Below are 22,505 nucleotides of genomic sequence, written 5' to 3'. Positions count from 1 at the left end.
AATGACGCCCCCTTTCCCTACCCTTGGAATTTTGGGATAATAGTCATCGTCTTTGGGTTGGTTTTAGTTATTTAGGGTTGGGTATGGAAGGTGATGCTTACACTTGGGTTTATCTTTTAGACAGGAATATGGAATGGTTGGGAAAGGTATGGTTTAGATGGGATATAGGTAGATTAGCCTGTTTTCTTGTGAATTTGAGTAAGAATGAATTAGTATTTTACAGCTTACATTGTTATGTATTCTTATATGTGGTAAGCTATGTAAAATTAAGTTTATATTTTGTTATATTGTGTGAAATCTTTCCACTTACGATGTTTTATGCACATTATTTTTACCATATTCTATGTATGTATACTTTTCTTGTATTCAAGACATTTGTATATTGATACAATTTGGGATATTTATCATGCTGTCCTTCATAGTTCTACCTCTTGTCTTGACATTTCTACTCTACCTCTATTTTAGGGATTTATATGTATGTATATGTATATAGTTATATTGTTTAAGTAGTTGTTACTGCTTTACTCAGGGAAGTTTTAATCAGTTTTTTAGCTAAGTTCCTGAGTATTACAGATTATCTTCACTCATGTTTCCTGTACCTATGAGATTAGTCAGATACAGATGCTTAATCTTCAATCACTTCATAGACATGTAGAACATGGCATTTAAATGTTTTAATATTAGTACTCCATTGACATGAGACACTGTTGCTCCTGGCAGCACCGTGCACTTTCCCGAAAATATGTTGGACACTGTTGTTGCTCCTGCTGGAGTTCATTCTCGCCTCAGCTAATGGCCTGTTGGGCAAAGAATTGCCACCACCTTGACCACTGATTTGGACATGCAGTCCTATGTGCTTGCAGGAGACAAATATAGAAGACTGCTTGACCTTGCCAAGTCAGGGTAAGACAGCCATTCTACCTCCCTGCTGTTGTTGTGGTCTGTCAAGTTCTCTTGGCCTTAGCCAAACCTGGGTGTACCAACGTTGCTGTGAGACCTAGGGTGACTGTCTAGGTGGCTTGCTGTTTCTGTCCTTGCTGCACCTTTTGGAAGTTGCCCATCCACACTTCCTGTCTACTCTAGTATTGTTATTTTACTTCTCAAGTCTTGATGAGGTTGAAGATTAAACTATCACAATTATTATTCTCTCTTTCTAGTTAGATATATTAGGTACTAGACTTACGTTTTCCAGCTTAGGACAACTATATTGTAAACTCCATTATGCCTTCACCCTAAGACTAGATATGTAGGTCATTTTGTTCTCTATTTTCCTTTTCTTAGAGCACACTTGTTATTCACTGTTTTGTATATAGTTTTGTATTAAGCCTAAATCTTTTCTTTAAACTAAAAGGGGAATTGTAGTGAGATAGTCCTTCTGTAGCACTGACCACGCCCATTGGGGGTGGAGCCATGGGCGGAAGTGACCTGTGGAAGGAGGTCGGAGAGAGAGCCAGGAAAAGCTCTCTTGCTGGTGTGACTCGGACAGGAGAGCATCAGGTGGAATTTCCTGGTGTTCATCTGTCTAGGTTGTAAGTTATTTCTCCCTGAATAAACATCTATTCGGCCTATTTATCCTGATCCTTATTTAACCGCGACAATGTCATCTGTCAGAAGGGCATCCTTAGTCTTCCTAACCAATTGTTTTCTGTTTCATCTGCTGCTCTATAGTCATCATTTGAATGCCTTCATTAAATAAACTCCAACTTTCTGAGAGGGGAATTTCTCTTGTTGGTGCCAAACACAGGCACTGAATAATTGAATATAAACTTTGTTGATAGCATTGGGTTTTTCTCAGTTTGAATTTTATAATCATGCATGGAATTACATTCTTACAAATCTACTTTCATTTATGAGGATAATCATATGCATCATGCCTCAGTTTTCTTATGTGGTACATGCACCCTGTGTTGAATTACGTCAACACTTGAACACTAAATAGGCTTTGCGTTCCCCATGTGGACTCTACTAGGTCATAAATAAATTCTTTTGTGTGTTGTCCAGTATGAGTTGTCAGTACTTCATTAAAGATTTTTGTTTCTATGTTTACAAAATCTTCAGTTTTCCTCTGAAGTATCTGAGTCATCTCAGCTATCAATACTGACATTACCAAATAAATTGGGAGGTCTAAATAACACTCTGTTTTCTGAAATTGATAAAAATGGGTTTATTTTTCTTTGAGAGATTTCTAAAATTATAGCACATAACATCGTGGCAACTAATTGACTTTGTATGAATCTTGACATAAAATTTGATGTTTTAATTAGCCACAGAGTTCACCAGATTTTGTTTTGTTTTGCTTCACCTTGACCAGATACCAACTTTTAGCATCAACATTTGCTTTCTTCATTTAATCCACCAAGTTTGTCAGTATAAAGTTATTTGTAAATGCCTCTGGTGTTTTAGCATATCTGGTACATGTACATATGGTTCCCTGACATGTACATATGGTTCCAGGACGATGTTACTATTTAGTGTTTTAATAAACAAGACTGACTGGTGAGAGATTTTTACGTTAGAATGATCTTCCATGAGAACCATCTTTGCTTTTATTGATTTCTTTATATCCTCTCTTTGTTATTATGTATTCACATTTTTTACATACATTACACTCTGGTTCAATTCTATTATTATTAGACCAATAAACTCCCTTAGATATCTTTACATAGTTGAACAAGTATTCTGCAACATAAACAAGTACATCACATTTTACACACTTAAACAAATGCAACATTTAATTGCATGATTGAATAAATACTCCACTAAACACACACTGTGAGTTGTAAGGTTTTTCTGCCCACCGCTGGTCTGTCCCGCCCCAGCAAAAGCCCCAATTAATGCACAGAGACTCTGTATTACTAAATATAACTTCTGAGTTCATATAATGTTAATGTAATTATGTTTTTGGGACTATTTGCTATCAAAAACCAAATGATATTGTCTTACCTGAAAGTGACAGAACTAGACATCAAACCCAAACTGGACACCTGATCCACCTGAATGACAGACTCTAATAAAAAGAATTACCACCAAAGCTCATTCAGAGGTGAGGAGAGGAAGGAGGCAAGGATGAGGGAGGCAGGGAGGGAGGCAAGGAGAAAGGGAGGAAGGCAGGAAGGGAAGATGAATTGTCCTTAAGACCAGTTGGTCAAGACTCAGGGTCCAACATCCTTCAATGTTCTAGTGATCTATCTGCCTACTGTGTTCACAACATAAAACTCTCCTCAACACCAGCCTGCCCACAGTTCTGTTCTTGAAGTCTTAGAAAAGGCATTAGTGAATCTCAATACTTCTTTTTACCTCATCTGTAAAATTGGTTGAGAAAACCTTCTTTGTAATGTTGTTCTTAAGGTCAGGTAATAATGTAGGAAGAACTCCCAGTAGAGGTTTGGGAGCACAATAGGTACTTATAGCTTCCTACAAACTGTTCTTCATAACTAAACCATGTGTTTCCATTACTCTGTGAACCCAGTAATTTAATGGGATTCTCATAGTTGTTGGGCCTTCAACCTAGTGGGAGGCATGGCTGCTATACAGACCGTGATATCCCACAAATGACTCAGATTCCATCTGGAGCCTATTCTGACTTACAAGACATTAGAATTCAAGCTTGCTTGCTCCAGTCTCATTGAGAGCCATGGAAAAGTTCTGACTAAGCCCATGAGATAGAGTATATTATCTCTCTAATGAGCTACTGATGCCAGCTGTAGGCACATAGGGTTAGGGAATAAAGCTGCTTGCTGCTAGAAGCAACCACATGATAGATTGCTCCTTGATTCAAGCACAGTGCAGGGAGGTAGTCAGTTGATAACGTTGCTCTTTGTTCTGCTCTGCCTCTAGTTTGTATATAAGCAAGGTCTACATTAAAGTCGGGACTATCTGGTATGCTGAAATGCATGGACCCTGCAGTACTACCGAATCGATCCTGTGTTTCTATCTCTGTTTCTTTTATCTGACTTTTCTCAATCCTCATGTCCCTACTCAGGTAACCCAGATGACTCATTGGAGCATGCTCAGACAACAGACCATCGTAAACAAATATGGGTTGGGAGGGTGATAGCCATTCTCTGGAAAAGGTTAGATCATGTGAACTCTAGTTGAATTTCCACACCTGAATAATTAAAACTGCACACAGAAACCATTTTTGTTTCTCTGACAATCCTAGAAAAGTGGTCATATGCTTATGGATATGTGTTACCTACCTATGTTTATATAACAAGTGGTATGTACTATGTCCTGCTAACATTGGTAGGATACTTGATATTCAATAGACATCAAATGCATGTTCTAGTTTCCAAGCCCATGACATTAAACAAAGGACAATGGACATGGCTTAAGTGACTTTTGGCTTATTTGCCAAAGCAATCATTCATTAGATGACTAGAGTCCATGTTCTCAGTCAGAATCAGGCTTTCTCTCCTAGCACTTACTACTTAGCTGACAAGCACACACTTCTGTGTACCTTTTTCCTCCAGTGTACTTCGAGTTTATTTTCATGCACGATGGATGTAGCTGTAATTCATTGAGATGTGTGCTACCTGTGTGGATCCATGATAAGACATGTGCTTACTGTTTGACTTGGTCGTGGAAATCTCTGATGACACTCTGGTTCATCCTTATCTTACAGAGAAGGAAACTATGGCAAAGAGCATTAGATATGTCCATGTTCTCTCACCTAGAAGGAATAGGACATGTTGCAGCTGTCTCTTGGCAGGACTGGAGTCCATCACTTACGCATGACTGCTACTCCATGTCTGCCACATCTCTTGATCAGTGCTAACCAAGATTGTGTGCTGCAGAGATACCAAGGGCCTCAGCATCTTGGCTGTGCCTGGGGAGCTTTCTTTGAAGAGGAATGGAGCCCAAATCTTCCTCTCTGAAGCTCTGACCATCTGCTCCATCTGACCTACTCCATGTCCTCTCCTCCTTACTAAGCACCATATGGATTTAAGTTACAGCTTCATTGAGGAAAAGGAAAACAGAGCTCTAACCTGACTGAGAAAGGGACAAAGTAGGTGGAGAAAGGTGGAGATTGAACAGAAAGGAATTGTTTAACCTAATGAAAACAAAATGTGCCCAACAGCACATCCCCAGAGCAAAGTTTCCTTGATAGACCAGTGCACTTTGTTTCTACTTAAATTGCATCAGAAATAAACAGATGGGAGTGTCGCACAGAATAAGATCATATGTGCAATCAGCTGACATCACAGCTAATAAAATTTGTGTGCAACCTTGGCCTGGTACACTGGAAGAGGGAGGAAGCCTACAGGGACCCATCAATCTACAGACAGCAGCAAGGACAGACAACATGAGCACAGCTGGAAAAGTAAGAAAAACATCTTACTGTTAGAAATATATTCTCCTTAATATGCAAAACTTAGAAATAGCATGCACTGAAATACAATGTGAAACTATGTTACAGTACAGCATATGCACTGGGCTACAGTGCAAATAGACTGCTACAAAATATCTTTCACAAGAGTGCATAGAATCCAGGTCTGGGGACATCTTCACTTCCTCTTTAACTTTGCAGTAGGGGGAATTTATTCTCAGCCAACTGTGACTAATTTGTAAATAGGAAGTTTTAAAACGATCTTTTATGGAACGTCTCTGTTTCTATTAAGATACCAATAGCGTGCTAGTCTTTATAATACTATATTTTTAGGTGAAGACAGCGAAAATTAGTCTGACCAGAGTTTTATAACTCCCGGATTGGACTCCGGGAACTTAGTAGGACTGTCTCTGTAAACTTTAGATACATTTCTGACAAGAGGTGGATTGATTTCAAAGCATTAGAATCATCCACAGTAAGATTACATTACAGTGCAATTGGGATTTGGACAGCTCAAAAATTTCTAGAAATTCTATACAACAGTCTCTAGCCCTAAGAAAAACTATCAAAACTATGAATACACACATATGGTACTAGGTTTCCACAAGCCACAGTACCTTGTTCAATGTGTGAATGGTACCAGGACACACATGCACTCATTCATTACTGCTAACTAATTTGTGTGTCCCATTGCTTAATTATAAAAGCCTATGGCTCTGTTGGCTCAGGTGTTATCTTAAGAGTGGGTAAAATTCCAAAAGCTCACAGTGAGAACTGGGTATAAGAATGTGCAGAGGCTTCTGCATACACAGTGTGGCACCATTCATATTGGAAGGATGGGTTGAGAGTCACAGAAGGGGCCAGGCACCAATATTTTTATTCTGATTCATATTATGGTTATGAATGAGATTGCTTATTACATCTCAAAGAAAAGTAGTTAGGAAAAAAGAATGACTGAAATAGTTAAGTGGGGAACCAATTATATCAACCAAACAAGAATTGAGGGGTCAGGGAATCCCAGGCTCTCAGGTACAAGGTAAATAACAGCACTGTGGTGATCACTGGTTTGTTTTTATATTGCCTAGAACAGCAAAATAATATTATAGCCAGGTATAGTAGAACTTCTCTGAAATCACAGCCAAAGTTGACCTTGGAACAGAAAGGTTTCTGTTCCACGTTCAAGGTTGGCCTGGGTTGATTATTAGACTATTGTCTCACAAAGTCAAAGGCTACAGGGTAAATCTGTGAACGAGTACTTTGCCTGAATGCACAAAGTTCTGGGTTGTGCGCTCAGCACTTCATAAATATGTTAAAAATTATCAGTTAGAATTAAACATATATGTAGGGAGTAGGGTTTTTCCTCCCACCGCTAGTCTGCTCTCGCAACCTCACCAGCCCCAATTAACACAATGAGACTCTGTATTTGATATGATGCTGTTGGCCAGGTACTAGTTTCTTATCGGCTAGCTCTGCCTTAATTATTAACCCATTTCTGCTGATCTATGTATTTCTCTTACCAGGGAGCTGGCTGGCATTCTGCTTTCTCCAGACTCTCCATCTTGACACTCCTTCCGACTTCCTCTTTCCCGCTAGTCTCCTAGTCCCACCTATCTAGCTTTCTTATTGCCAACAGTGCTTTATTCATTAACCAGTATGAGAAACATATACAGATTGACATCTCCCATCATCTCCTCTTTTCTGTCTAAAATAAAAAGAAGGGTTTTAACCTTAAAATAGCAAAATATATAACACAACAGTTATCAAATAGAACGGCAGTTAACACTATTTAGTCCATTAACATTTAGCAAGATTTGAAGAAAATATTCCATCATCTATTTTATCTTTGTGAGTCTAAAGTCCTATATGTAACTTATCTTTAAGCTTAACTAAGGAAAACTATAACCATAACTATCTGTCTTCAACTCCTTCAAAGACCACAGAAGGATAATATATAAACTCTAGAAATGACATCTTGCCTTGTCAGTCACCTGAACTTCTTCTGTAATCTTCAATTCAGCCCATAGGCCATAGCGTGTCTAGCAGACTCTTCAGCAAAGCAGGAAACTTTAAACTATCTTCTTGTATTGGCAGTTTGTCAGTCACTTTTCTCTGTGTCCTGCAGACTGTCTGACAGACACTTCCATGAAGCAGGAACGCTGTAGCAATGTCCATCTTGAATCAGCAGTCACTTTTCTGTGGGTCCTGCATGTCCAGTTTATACAGCACAAAGTCAAACAGGCCAGACAAGAGCAGTATCTTGTCCAAATGGCTAGTCTTGCCATATTGGAAGTAAACTCCATAATGAGTTTCTTCAGTGTCCATCTTCCTTTCTGATGCAGGTGATGTTGCCAGGCACAATTATGTCTCACTGTCAAGAAAAACCCTAAGCCATTTTAAATGCCATATTCTGTAGGTCTTTGAAAGGTTTGAAGAATTCCTATCTACCTTAAATACATCTCTGTGTATCTTGAAAAACCTAACTAAACTCTAAGCTTTGACTATTATAGGTAATTATTTATAATCTGTACTACATTATACATTACATTTCTAACTGAGCTAAATAAACACAATACCTAAACAAGAGTAGAAATATACATATAACCTTATTGACCATAAATAGTATCATTAAATGAAAATCCATTCCAACACAAAGTATTCATATCTATATCATTAACCAGTATGAGAAACATATATACATAATGGCATCTCCCATCACATATATCCAATGATTTGGGTCAAACAACCTCTTTCAGAACAGTACCAGTGACTATCAAGAAAAAAAATAGTACAAGCATGGCCTGAAAGAGCATACTCCAACTCATCTAGGTGCATTACATTTAGTTGAATTTTCCTCATCTTGGGCTAAGGTGTCACCCATTTTTAAGGGTCCTTTAGATATTTGTAAATGAGAAGAGTCTGTTTCTATGAAACAGTGAGTGGCAGATCCCAGGACAGATCTCATGGAGCAGTGATCTCCTCAGAGATGTGATGGTGGATGTCCTTCAGAATATATGTTTTCTTTACTGGTTGATGAATAAAACAGTGGTTGGTGAATAGATGCACGAAGGTAGGTGGGTCTCCGGGATGAGAATTTTGGGAAAGGCAGGCAGAGGGAGCCCACCAAAGGGAGTTGCCATGTAGACCACAAAGGAGTAGCATTCTCCACGGAGTAAGGCAAGACCATGTAGACATACATAGATTGGTAGTTGCGGGTTAATAATTAAGAGTGAGCTAGTCAATAAAAAGCCAAGCCATCAGTCAACAGCCTAGTAGTTAATACAGCTTCTCTGTGTGTTTAGTTTGGGCTGAGGAGGATGGTGGGACAAAGAAAATTCTGCAGCAAAGATGAAGTAATGCTTTATCTACCAGGCAATCAAGTGCAAAGCAGCTGTGCTATGGGAAACTCACAAGCCATTTTCTATAGAGGAGATAGAAGTTGCACCCCCCAAGGCCCATGAAGTTCGCATTAAGGTAACTCCCCCTTTGACCATCTAGGTTTGAAAAACTCAGAAAACATGAGGCCCATCCAAAACTCCATTAACAGCCCCTTTAAGAAGCTTGTCCTCACAATGAATGAATCTGTTACTAATGCAAGCTATTGATAACAACTGCTAAAAGTTTGAAGTGACTAAAATATGTTTAAAATAATCCCTGAAAACAATGTAAATATTTTGTATTTCTAAAGTGCTAAGCATCTTGATTCCAAAAAGCAATTAATATCCAAAAAGCCATTAATATTAGGTAATTTCTACGTGCTTTTTTCTTATTTCTATTTCCATAGCCAGCATGCACTTTTGTATACTGTATAAAATACATATCTCAGGGTCAATTACTCACAAGATGATCATTGATGCTTAAGCTGTTTATTGGGAAAAGATAGGTGTAAACACGAGAAAACCTTGGACCTAAGTGGAATATTTGAATTTGGAATCAATGGGGAATGTTAGCCAACTCTTTGAAAGCACAGGTTCAGAACAGTGTGTTAAACCCCACAGTGGCGAACTTCGCTAAGTGAACTGCATGTCTAATTTATAGATGGTGGCCACCGGGGTCTGCCGATCAGACGATCATGTGATTAGTGGAAACTTTGTCACACCTCTTCCTGCAGTTTTAGGCCACGAGGGAGCCGGTATTGTGGAGAGCGTCGGAGAAGGGGTGACTTCTGTGAAACCAGGTACAGAATCCCTTACCCTTGAGGCTTGGGTTTGGTTTGATGCCTAAGAGAGGACGCCTAGGCAGTAGGAGACATGAGAGCTGGCAGAGGGTGACAGAAGGTTCTCTCCCCCTGCTCACCTCATGCCTCAGTCCTGTTATTTTTAAGCATGCCTTTTCCTTTCAGCGTCTATTTATTATATAGTAGATGTCAGGCATCAATTTAGGGTCTCCAATGTGACAATGAGGAAGCATTGTGACCATAAGTGTGGCGTTCATAGTCTGCTAACTTCTTCGTTAATATCACTGAGTGCTGCAGACTTTCAAGAACCAACAGACATAAAAAGGGGGCAAGGTCAGAACATGCAGGCCCAGGATCTGAGTGCCTACATGTACAGACGCTGTTCTGTGCTGAGGTCAGGGACCCTACTGCTTGCCTCCGTTGCAAGATTCCCCTTGGCAGGTTACCCCACTTGCAGGAAATAGTAGTTTTAACTACATTGCGTCAACACGATGGCTTCCTCTTCTCCCACATGTGCTTCCTTCTTGAATAAAGGAAAATAAAATGTAAGGGGAAACTCCAGGGGGAAAAGCATGGCCAAGGCCTCCGTACTCAAATATTTTATTATCACTGATTGCAGCTGATAGTACTAGATTGCACATTACTTAGCAGGATTTCCATGGTTTTAATTTAAGTTTCACTTTTCAGAGGTAAAGGGTGAGTAACAATAAAACTTCCATGAGTCACATCACATTCATTTCATCTGCGAATCATAACAATCAAGCTATTTATGTGGTTCAATAACAACTGGCACACATGATAGAAAAATGGACTTTATGTTCATCTCCAAGGAGATCACTTCAGCCAGTAGAGTCAGACATCTCTTTCATTCCAAATAATCAGGAGGTAAGAAAAGGACTAGTCTGGCCAGAGTCAAGCTTTTGGAATTGCATTTGTTTGACAAAAACTGACAGTAAAAATAAATCTTTACTTCTCAGAATGCTTTGTCTATAGCATAAAATAATGAAAATTCAGTAATAATTATCTAAAAGAGCAGAAGTCAACTTTTATTTCATAGGAAAATGTATAATTCATTGTTAGGAACTAAGATTTCCAAAGTAAGTTGTCCCTTCTTGTCACACTTTAATATACTTCCTCCAAATACAGCTGGGATTATTATTTTAAGTATTCATTTAACACTAAGAGGAATACAGTCACTTTGAAATGCCAACCCCTAGGTGATGGAGAAATGAATCTGTGATTAAAGACACATCATGTTCCACTAGAGCTCCCAGTTGGACATTTCACAATGATCTGTACTCCAAATCTAGGGGACCCAACCCACCTGCTGGCCTCTTAGGGCACCCCCACACAAGCATAGAATTTTGGAGAGATGTGACATTTTTTCTAATAAAATCCTATGCTAACATAGTAAGTTGGAAACTCATTGCCACTAAGGCATATATTTATGCTTAGCAGTGAGAATATCCATCTTTGATTAGCTGATTTTACAATTACTCTTTCTTTTTGGGGATCTTCAGGCACATATGAACATGTATGAATAACAAGGCTGGGAAGTAACGACCCATGAATTATAGTGCGGTCGGGTCCTATCACTAGGTGACTTTTCAAAGACACGTGCCTCTACGTGTGGGTCTCATGTGCTTGCTTCATTAGTTCCTGGACAGACACTGAAGTTGTTTTGTTGTTTCCCTACAGGTGATAAAGTCATCCCACTCTTCTCTCCCCAGTGCGGGAAATGCAGGGTTTGCAAGCACCCGGAAAGCAACTTGTGTGTAAAAAGCCAGTATGTTTCTAATTGTCTTCTCCTACAGTTAGGCAGCACACTGCTTTTATTCTGTCTCATGCCTTGTTATGCCTGTGTTTTACCGTCCAATATGGTAGACACTCAGGGACCATGCTGGACGGCACCACCAGGTTCACCTGCAGAGGAAAGCCAATCCACAACTTCATTAATTCCAGCACGTTCTCGCAGTACACTGTGGTAGATGAGATAGCAGTGGCTAAAATTGATGGAGCTGCACCACTGGAGAAAGTCTGCCTCATCGGCTGTGGGTTCTCAACCGGCTATGGCTCTGCTGTCAAAGTCGCCAAGGTAAGATGAACTGTGGCCTATGAATAAGCCCATGCATACTGGAGGACCAGAAGGGCAGCAATTGCTCAAGGAATCGAGCTTGTTTTTGTAGAAGAGAAATAAGCCTCTCCAACTCCAGTGAGAATTCACTTTACACACTCAAGAAACGCTCTATAATAGTATGGACCCAGTCTGAATAGTTCAAAGAGAAACTGTTCTCTCATAGAAATTATGTGAGACATATAGATCTTGAGCCACAGCATGTTGTCTGCAATGCACTGTTATGTCTCAGTCCCAAGATTCACTTTCAGCAACTAAAGGTGTTTAAAAGAGTCAGAAACTGTCAAGTTTGGTCATCTGGGACATATGGTAGGTTGATAAAGTGGTGATGCCATCATTATTATCTCTAAAGAGAGCCCAAGTTAGAAAAGCATGGCAAAGGAGACTTTTATTTTTATTTTTTGAAACATTCTTACTTTACATATCACTCCCAGTTCGCTCTCCCTAGAATCTTCCCAAGCTCCCCACTGATTTCCACCATTCCTCACCGCATCCACTCCCCATGGAGGGTCAGGCCTTCCATGGGGATCATCCAAGTCTGTCACATCATTTCAGGGAAAGCCTAGGTGCTCCCCCATGCCTCTGTGCTGAGAGAGTATTCCATCAGAGGTAATGGGCTCCCAATGTCCACTAGTGCACTAGGAATACATACCAATCCACAATCAGAGGCCCCATAGATTGACCAGGCCAACTACTGGCACCCACACTCATAGGGTTTGGTTAGGATCAAGGCTGTATTTTTTTTTTAATATACACCAACACTGTTACTGAAAACCAAATTGCCTCAATGGTGGAACTTTCCTGTAAAGAAACCCAGGCTTAGTGATGAACCAGGACTTAGTGGCCCTGTGACCTGTGCAGACTCTCTGAACTGCCTGATGTCCCTTGAAAGAACACCAGGATGAGGCACGGTCTTTAACAGCCAGCTGTGGCCAGGGGTGTCTTCTTTGTCAAGAGGATTGTCAACAAACCTTAACAGAAACATTTTCCCAGAAAACCTAGACTTTAATTGTACTAGAGGTACACCTTTCCCTACAGTTTCTGACACAGCTGTTATTGGACTATCTATGGTAGTGTTAAAGACATTAATCCTTTAGCTAAACTCTACTTTTTCTGACATATTATTTCCTAAGCAAGTTGTCAGCAGAGCCTTTAAAACATTGGTCTATTACTCTAGGATTCTCCTATGTCATTTTCACCGGTATAAGGTGTTGATTAAATTATAAATATAAAATTAAGCCCAAGAGGAATTTAAATGCATAATGAAAATTATGCTGACAGTGATTTAAGAGAAAGTAAATGTTTCACGTTCAATAAATGCATTCTATGTTTATTTTCTATATTACCACCATATTTTAGATCTGGGAACACATACAGTCACTCATTCTATAGTTGGAAACACACAACACTCTGTTGTAGCAGTCATGATGTTAGGTACTGATGCAGTCAGAGCAATTAGTTTGCTCTCTCCCAGCCTCACTCCATAGACCTGGACCAGGGCCACCACTGAGTGGGTCCTAGAATACACAAGAGAGTTTAGCAGAGCATTTCTTACATTCGCTACCTCATCCCTGTTCTTCTTCCCTACTGACAAAACTACACAGTTATGCACACATACATGTATGCAAGCACACACTCACTAAAGGTGATGATTTTAGGCAATAATTTTTAAAAATAGTTTTCTTCCCAGTGGTTGCAACATCTATCATTGGCTTTGATTTTATGAAAGTAAATCCACTAAGATGAAGCTATTTACCTAAATTTTTGTTGCTTGCTGTTAGTAAAGGAAAGACTAGAACTTTTCTCAAAGTGTGTGCTGAGTCTGAAACAAGAGTACATTATGGCTATCATTTCTATCACAATCAAAGGACTTGCTTTTTTCTAGGCAAGGTAGAACGTAGTGATGTACCCCATAGTATTTAAGAATGTGTGAAGGATGAATTTTACAATAGACACCACTAAGAGAAAATTTGTTTTCGTACTTTTCATTTGCTTCTTTAAAGAACTCCAGCCCCTCTCTCCAGTAAGATAAGACCACGTGGAAACACTTGGAGTAATGGAAATGGGTTAATAGTTAAGACAGAACTAGCCGATAAGAAACTAGTAACTAGCCAACAGAATTATAGCAACAATAACAAAAAAAAAAAAAAAAGAACTTCTGATCCATGATCTGATCCATGATTTTAAAACTGAAACTGTGAGCAGAATAATTGGTGAAATGGGATTAATGGCACCCCTGTATAAAGAGTATTTGAAATAATAAACAAAGAGTAAAAAGACCATTGTAATGATATAGCAAGAAAATACAAATACTAAACTTTACAGATAAAAAAGAAAATTTTAAATGAATAGGAAGGTATGTTGTTTTGTGATATAGGATATAATTTTATATCATTTCATTTCCCTGAACACCAACAATAAAGTTACTATATGCTCAAAGATTAAAAAAAAAAATTGCCCATAGAAGCAGGAGGGAGGGCCTAGTACCTACACCAAATGACTTGACAGAATTAAATTGCCCCTCCAGGAAGGCATCATCCTACATGTGGAGTGGGTGGGGGATTGGGATAGGAGGGTGGTCCTGGGGCATGGGAGGGTAGGAGAGAGGGAGGGAAGGAGGGACTTGGAGGGACCTGGGATTGATATGTAAAATAAGAATAAATAAATAAATAAATAAATAAATAAATAAATAAATAAATAATTTGCCATTTAAGTCCCACAAAGATTACATTGGCTCATGCTGGATTTCCTTAAAGTTTCATATCCACCTTCCTGTTGCTTTAAGCCAGGAATGACTTCTTAATGCTTTCCAGCCTTCTTCTGCTCTAATTACCCTGCTTGTGACAACTGACAGTTAGTGACCCAAGGACTTCTTGATGGAAAGGTAGCTTGATTACACTGCAATCTCCTGGATTTCATTTATACAAATTGTGTTTGTGTAGAGTAAGATGTCATTGTATGGCTCTTAAAGATTAACGTCATTTCTGTGTCGATTTCAAAAATCATCCAGTCCAGCTGGTGTCAACTGTGGTTTCCCATTAGAATAGGAATGGGGTTGCTCCTGCAGATAATCCGACTAATTGGTAAATAGGAGGAAACCTCTCCAGTTATGGCTAATATTTCATAAAATTTGAGGTCCAATGATGCTCCACTTTGAGCAACTATGACCAGAAAAGGTTTCACCAGCAGATGGAATGAAGTCTGGGTAGCCCTGAGAGAGGACAAAGTAGGTGCCTGTGCACCCTGGAGCACTTTCTACCAATCGCTGTTCCATCCATCTTTGTATTTTCTGAAAACACAGGTGACCCCAGGATCCAGCTGTGCTGTGTTTGGCCTTGGAGGGGTCGGTCTGTCTGTCATCATTGGCTGTAAAACAGCTGGAGCAGCCAGGATCATTGCTGTGGACATCAACAAAGACAAATTTGCAAAGGCCAAAGAACTGGGTGCAACCGAGTGCATCAACCCTCTAGATTACAACAAACCTATTGAGGAGGTGCTCCAGGAAATGACCGATGGAGGGGTGGACTTTTCCTTTGAAGTAATCGGTCGGCTGGACACCATGGTATGTATTGTGGCATGCCTTGAGATCTGTCCATCTGTCATCTATTATATTCCCTGGACAGCAAAATAGAAATCTTATTTAGAAATCTATTTTTGAGAAGTAATTTTCCATCTCCTGTTTCTTAATTCAGATTTATTTTTTGTTGTTGTGTGTTTGTTTCTTTTAGGAGAAAACCATTTTTAAATGAAAAAATACGTAAGCAATACATCTCAAATATCAGCATATTTAACAACATGAAGTAAATTGTAAACAGAAATAGCTTTCCTAACTGGTACTGTGAATCTGATGCATTAAAATATTGCTTTAGTTTCCCCTTTATCATGATAGACTAAGACTAAATAAAGTAGGAGCTTTTCCTCCATGAATTAAATTGTAATGTGTATCTATCCTCTGTGAATGACACAGAGGATTGTAAAAGTTTTTTTTCCATAGTCAGGAGTTCCCAAAAGGGAGAGTGGGTAATATTTATTTAAAAGCTATTAATATTTAACTCATCCACAAGACTTCACAACAGGTTTCAAAGTGGCCTCTAGTACAATTTTCCTTTTACAGAAGTTTGCATATCCCGGGATGGTTTATGGACACACTGGTTAATTAAAATTTAAAAATATTAGCATTATTGTTTTAAGCTGGGGGAACTGTGGACAGAAGTCTCCTACCAAACAGTTCATTATACAGATGTTCCTAAAATTCCCGCATGTCAACTAAAAGCACTAGAAAACACAGCAAACATCACACTCAAGGAATGATAGAACAAAAGTCATTAAGCATTTATGGCTTTTCATGGGTTCAACTATATTACTAAACATAAATAAAGTCATCACTGCTTAAAGGATTTTTAGAAAATGCATATTTACAACTTAACATTTCTATTAAATCAAGTTAAAAAATGTTCCTTGTAGAAAAGTCAAGAATATTAAAAAAATCAAAATATATTTATTTTTACAATATATGTATATATTAGCAGAAAACCACTTCAGAGATTTTCTTTTGAGTTTAATTATATTAAAGAAAGCATAACAGTGTATATTAACATGGAACATCAGGAATTCACTCTTCATCCTACACTCTATGACTTGGCCTCCTCTACAATACTTTACACCAAAGACTAAGAACAAACTTGGTTTTAACTAAACAGTAGTTGGTAATATCTATCTCACTACATCACCTATGCATTATTTTCAAAAAATAACTAATGAGTTCCATATAACAAATTGTTCAGGTGTAATAATAGCCAACTACACCTCTTACCATTTGAATTACTGTTTAAAAAAATTCAGTAACATAGAAAATTTTAATCAAATGAGATAAGTACTTCAATCCCATATTGCTTGCCCATTATTAAAACTCTTAATAGAAATTCTATATATAATCTGACAAGCTCTAGGCAATGACATATATATGTGTATAAATGCATGCAAAAGTATATGTACATATCCACATACATCTTCAACTTTAGATTTTTAAAAATCTAATTTAAGGGTAATATATTATCAATGAGTGAAAGTTTCATCACCTAGTGAGAAATACTAAGCACAAAGAACTGTCATACAACTCATGGTAGGATTACAACTTACTCAAGGTAGAGTGAAATAACAAACTATCCACCAAAGAAAACTTTTTTCTCTTCTTTTGTTATGGTCATCTAACAGCAAAAGAAGAAATATCTGTATAATATGCTTTCAATGTCAAAATTATTATAGACATGTCCAGGTCTTCCAAAATATAAAACATTACATAAATGCATTTTCCTTGTTGAATTCCTCAGGTGGAAACTACACTTTTAAAAATCTCTTTGGATTAAGCCTTTCTGCAGCTCTGACAAATGGCTCAGGTTTATTATTTATATAGGAATCACATCTTTCAGAATTTGCTACTGTTACCTTTCTAAAAAAGTACTGTTACCACTGACTAAAGTAAATAGAAGGAACTGCATCAAATATAAAAAAACTACTTAATGAAGCATTCAAAATATGTAATACAAAGAAGAAAAGGCAACATGAATTTCTTTTTCATCACACAAGAAAACACAACCTTTTTCCTGTTGCTACAGTAACTGTGAGAAAATGGATTAATGTGGCCCAACTTTACTTTCAATTAAAAAGCTAATACAGTAGAATGAATTATGGCTTTTATTAATATGCACAGCAAATTGCTGAAACAGAGACTTCATGTTGTATTCCCATTAAAGGTGGCACTTGTAGGTACAAGGATGCAGAGAAGTGTACAGATCAGATGATTAACTGAAAAGACTTTTACAGCAGTTTGATATTGCGTTTCACAGATTCTCCACAATCAAAGTGATGCTTTGATTTAGATGACTAACTAATTTTCTAGTAATCTGGCTAGGTTCTCCTCAAGAAGAGACACACTAATAGGACATGTCACAGGAACTCTCTGAAATAGATGGTTACTATTACAGTGGTCCAATGAACGCTGTCTGGTGAAATTTGACTCTTCACATAAGGGACACTTATGTGGGATGCCCAGAAGAACTTGTGTTATCAGATGTTTCACTGCTGTTACTGCTCTTACTGAATCTTGAGAAATTTTATAAGTTTGAAATGACAGAAAAAACACCGCAGTCATCACGACACTTCTTAAAAGACGTGTAGTGATGTCTCATGCGTTAGAATTTAGTCTTTTGAACAGCATCTGCAGCTACCAGAAAACTTCCTCATGATATTTTCAAGATCTATGGCTCGTTCTGGACCAAGGCTCGCTCAGGAAGCCCAGATTCTTAATTCTGTGTTATGATAACCTCTCATTTTGTATCATTACTTGATACACACTTGTATCAAGTAATTCTCCTCCTGTAACAGACCACAGCTTTCAAGGGAGATTTTGTTTTTTCACTCAAAATCAATTCATCAAGCAAACTCAAACATACATTCTGGCCTTAGATGAATATGACATCCTTCCACATTCTTAATTTGAAATTAAATATTTCAATAAGCATTTTGAAGTTTTATCATTTGGCCAAAAGGAATAATGTATAAATTGGGACTGAGTACTATTTTATTAGCATAAAACATGTAGAAGAGTGACTGCTTTAATAGCACATTAGAGACAGCACACTGGGGGGAACCTGCAGTAACACAACTATACATGTTGGAGTACATACTTTCCACAATAAATTAACAGATTCTGCCATACACCCTAATTGAAGAGATATACATTTAGTAGGCTTGTTTATGATCTAAATGGCTTAGTGCCTGTAATATACTTACCATGGACACCCCTACCATGTAGAAAGCGCTCAGGTAAGGTGGGCTGGGTGTGATGATAAGAAATATTATTGCTAAAATTTCACTCCTTGCTCTTTTGAAATACACATAATGTTACTTTCAAATATTGTAAATGCCATCGATTGCTAGAGAATACTTCTCCAGTTACATCTCACCCAACAAGAGATCTCTAAAATTCTAGAGAACTGACCCTTAGAGACCTAACAGATCACCATTACTGGGGCTCTCTGGAAAGCCTTGACAGAGATCGTTATAGTGAATGGCTATGGTACCCTGAGAAGGACCTTCTTTTCAGTGTTGAACTGAGACAAGATACCATAGATGATAGAAGATCCATGAGAAGATAGCATCTCCTCTTTGGACAGAGAGTCCTTCTAAGCTGAGGGTTCTGGCTTTTCCCAGGGACATAACTCTTCTGTGATTCACTCTCTGTTTTCCCTATTTGCTCATCTTAAACTGGCTTGTCAGTTGATTTGAAGATCCAAAATTCTGATACCCACATGTTATAAAGACATCTGGTTTTCTAAAAGTCAAAATCAAAAGATCAGTCGTCAGGTACCTTGTAGGATTCTGAATCATTTTCTATTATTGAACATTTTAAAAAACGAACTAAGAGATTAAAACTTCCTGGATGTCTACAGACAACAGAATAACATCAAATCAATGCATACTTTGGAGGCAAAACCAACTAATGCATGCCTGTTCTTTATATGAGCACCAGAGTAGGGACTTGGCAAATGGATAAGAGCTTGGCAAATGGATAAGAGAGAACTTTTCATGTTCACATCATTACATCTTCATCATCAAAATTTCTGGCTCAGAGTGCAAGCTTCAAAATTATAATAAATCAACAAATGAAAAGAGAATTAGCCTATTCATGCATTACCTGAGAGTAATGTGATAAGGAAACAATATTCTCCTTGTTAACCCCAAACTTTCCATGCTCATAATGAGAATTGCTTCTTTATTAGTTTGCAGGAAGAATTAAACATGAATTCATTCATTCACTCTTTTATTCAAAAATGTTTTCTGCAATTCCTTCATATGACATGAAACTGTGTATTGTGAGTAGACACCACAAGAGAATCTACTTTAAATATTGCTTTTATTTCAGATGTCTGCCCTGTTAAGCTGCCATGCAGCATGTGGTGTAAGTGTCATTGTGGGGGTACCTCCTAACGCCCAAAACCTCTCGGTGAACCCCATGTTGCTGTTGCTGGGTCACACCTGGAAAGGAGCAATATTTGGTGGTATGTATTTATAGCTAAGATCAAGTTCTGCTTGTCTTCTGTCAGGGTGGGCATGTGGATGTGTTTGGAGGTCACAGGACATTTGATGTCCTTACTTGGGAGCCATCTGTCTTGTTCTTTGAGACAGGGGGCCACAGTGGCCCGAGGCTCACAGTCAGGTTAGATGTCCTGGCCAGCCAGTCCCAGGAATCTACCAGTTCTTCTCTCCAGACTTGGAATTACAAGCTCCCCAGCACTGAATCATCTGTTTATATTTACTATGTTTTCTCTGTTTGTTTTGTTTTTTATTCTAAAGATCATACTCCCCTCCTGTGGCAACCCCTCCCTCTGTCTCTTACAAGCCCACCCCCAAACTATTCCAGAGAACTGAAGTTATTGAAATGAACTCTTAAAGTTATACCAGGGATTCTGAAGTATAGAACTTCACAGTTGGTGGCTTTTGATGGGGTAGAGGTGGGAAGGGACTCGGTTTTCTTTTAGGGTTTGGCCACAGGGACTTTGACCACACTACAGTGAGTATAGGGCAACACAAATTGAACTTGGTATATTTTTCCCCTCTTGGGAGAGGCCACAAGTTTGTGGGGGTGAACCCAGGAGGACGGGGGAGATATTGTAATCAGGGTGCATTATGTAAAATTCCCAGATAATCAATAAAGATATTATGCCAGAAAACAAACAAACATAGAACTTTATTAACTGAGCCATCTCTCCTCAAGTTTGTGGTTCAATTTCTCAATTTCTTCCCTTTTAAACATAAAAAATAAGATATTAGAAGACAACATGTTTTAAAAACAAGAAAATCACTGTTCTCACTATAGCAAGAACTGATGCATGAAATCCCAAGACAGGCTTCTCTGTCCCCACAAACCAGCCAGAGCTTTTCTGCCTGCATCCTCTTGTGTCTCTGAGAGGCCCCAAACTGCCTCATAGGATGCAGAAAACCCAAGGCAGAGTTTATGCCTGTGCTCATTACCTGAATCTGGACAGCTCCCTTCCTCTGAGTACAAACATCCACAATGTAATTTCCCTTGGAAGAACTAATAACCTCATTGGCCAGAGGCCCTGTGTGTCAGGTGACATCATGAGAATGTTGGTGCAGGGCAGGAGGAGTTGGAGCCTCTGGACTTCTGCACTTTTAGGACCTTTGGTGCCTTGGGAAGTCTCCTGTCTAACTCCCCGGCCTGCAGTGACTGCATCTCACAGTGATGCTGCTCTCCTTCCAGGGTATAAGAGTAAAGATGCTGTCCCCAAACTTGTGGCTGACTTTATGGCTAAGAAGTTTCCACTGGAACCATTAATTACCCATGTTTTACCTTTTGAAAACATAAATGAAGCATTCGATCTGCTTCGTGCAGGAAAGAGGTAAGCTTTAACAGTATATTTATAGGTGATGGGTAGGGAAAATATTATTATTATTACTATCATTATCATTTTTGGTTTTTCAAGACAGGGTTTCTCTGTATTGCCTTGAAGTCTTTCCTGGAACTCGCTCTGTACACCAGGCTGGCCTCAAACTCATAGAGATCCGCCTGCCTCTGCTTCCCAAGTGCTGGGATTAAAAACGTATGCCACCAAAGCCCAGCTAAAAAATATCATTTTAATGACAGGAGAAATGGTTCACAAAAAATAAGTAGAAATGGGGACAAGAACAAATATGGGGTCCCTGGCTTCTGTCACCAGTTCAGGCTCTACACACAGATGTGTGAGTTTGGGCAATTTACAAACCTAAGCCTCAGTTTTCACAGTTCTCAAATGGAGAAAATATGATAGCCTACCTTATAGTGCTGCTGTTCAGAATGAAGTTTAAATGAAACAAAGACTAAAAAGTTTCAACAAACTCTGTGGTAAATAGCAAAAATAAATATTATTGTTCACTGTGGCAGGTCTTACACCAGGCTTGCAGGTTTTATATTATTTAAGAATTCTAACTGTGAAGCAAAATCTAAATGGCAGTCATAGTAAGATGTTCTGTGTGAGTTTAGAGCAAGAGAAGGCATGAAAGATCAGAAGAAGGTGGACTGCCAATTCACCCTCGTCACAGGGACGGGCATGGAATGGTTGGAAACTTGGATGGATTTTTATTGAGACTTGTGACACATGCTTTATTCACTCACATGTGCAAACAACATCTTATGTTTCATATTTCAGTATCCGCACTGTCCTGACGTTCTGAGACCATAGTGACGCCTTCCTACTGCTGACACCTCCACCCCACTAAATCACAGCACCAGTCACATCACAGCGTTGATTTTGTTCCTCAGAAGAACTGACAATAAAGTACTCACGCAAGCATTCCACATGAAACTGGATTTTCTATGAAAGTGTTTTCAACCCTAAGCGAGAGCTATCACACCTCAGCTGGGGAACTGGTGGGTACCAGTCTTCCTTCTGATTTGAAGGACCTAGGCCATCTTTCCTACTGGGGACAGTACATCTTGTGACATCTTGCATGCTTTTCTCTCTGGAATCCACAGTCACAGGAACTCAGTGGAGCAGAGAGATCTTTCTGTGCAGGTACACACAGGATCTGTGAGCTCAGCCTTCCAACCACACTTTCCACTGTCTGTACTTTATTCCTCATGAAATATGTGAGGATCGGGTAAAAGCGCAGCATGTCAGGGAACATGGAACTGCTATCTTAAATTAGAACAAGTCTGAAATTCTGACTCAGCACTTCCAATAATAATAGTATGTGATAGATGGGCTGCAAGTTATACATGTGGTGTTTAACAAGCAGGCTGCTACAGGACTAGAGAGCCAGGCCACAGTTCCAAGAATGCTATTCCAGACATGAAGAAATAACAGATT

The 22,505-nt window shown here is 38.8% G+C and overlaps 2 protein-coding genes across 3 annotated transcripts in view; both read left to right on the top strand.

Moving 5' to 3' along the window:
- The window catches only part of LOC127222937 (alcohol dehydrogenase 6-like), a 214,805-nt gene that overhangs the window by 80,677 nt on the left and 111,623 nt on the right, over nt 1-22,505 (top strand). The window lies entirely within an intron of this gene.
- Nucleotides 11,394-21,932, top strand: LOC127222940 (alcohol dehydrogenase 1-like). Its single transcript, XM_051185412.1, has 5 exons — nt 11,394-11,598; nt 14,939-15,199; nt 19,562-19,697; nt 20,921-21,059; nt 21,846-21,932. The coding sequence occupies exons 1-5, from the start codon at nt 11,401-11,403 to the stop codon at nt 21,868-21,870; spliced, it is 759 nt and encodes a 252-aa protein (XP_051041369.1). The 5' UTR covers nt 11,394-11,400; the 3' UTR covers nt 21,871-21,932.

Source organism: Phodopus roborovskii, unplaced genomic scaffold (genome assembly GCF_943737965.1).
Source record: "Phodopus roborovskii unplaced genomic scaffold, PHOROB, whole genome shotgun sequence".
NCBI lineage: Eukaryota > Metazoa > Chordata > Mammalia > Rodentia > Cricetidae > Phodopus > Phodopus roborovskii.
This window is presented reverse-complemented; position numbering and strand designations above follow the sequence as displayed.

Bases quoted from the DNA above. Each gene is read 5' to 3' on its own strand.
- LOC127222940 (XM_051185412.1), top strand. From the start codon at position 11,401: ATGCTGGACGGCACCACCAGGTTCACCTGCAGAGGAAAGCCAATCCAC. The intron at 15,200-19,561 runs GTATGTATTGTG...CTTTTATTTCAG, and splicing joins TCGGTCGGCTGGACACCATG to ATGTCTGCCCTGTTAAGCTG. The intron at 21,060-21,845 runs GTAAGCTTTAAC...TTCATATTTCAG, and splicing joins CTGCTTCGTGCAGGAAAGAG to TATCCGCACTGTCCTGACGT.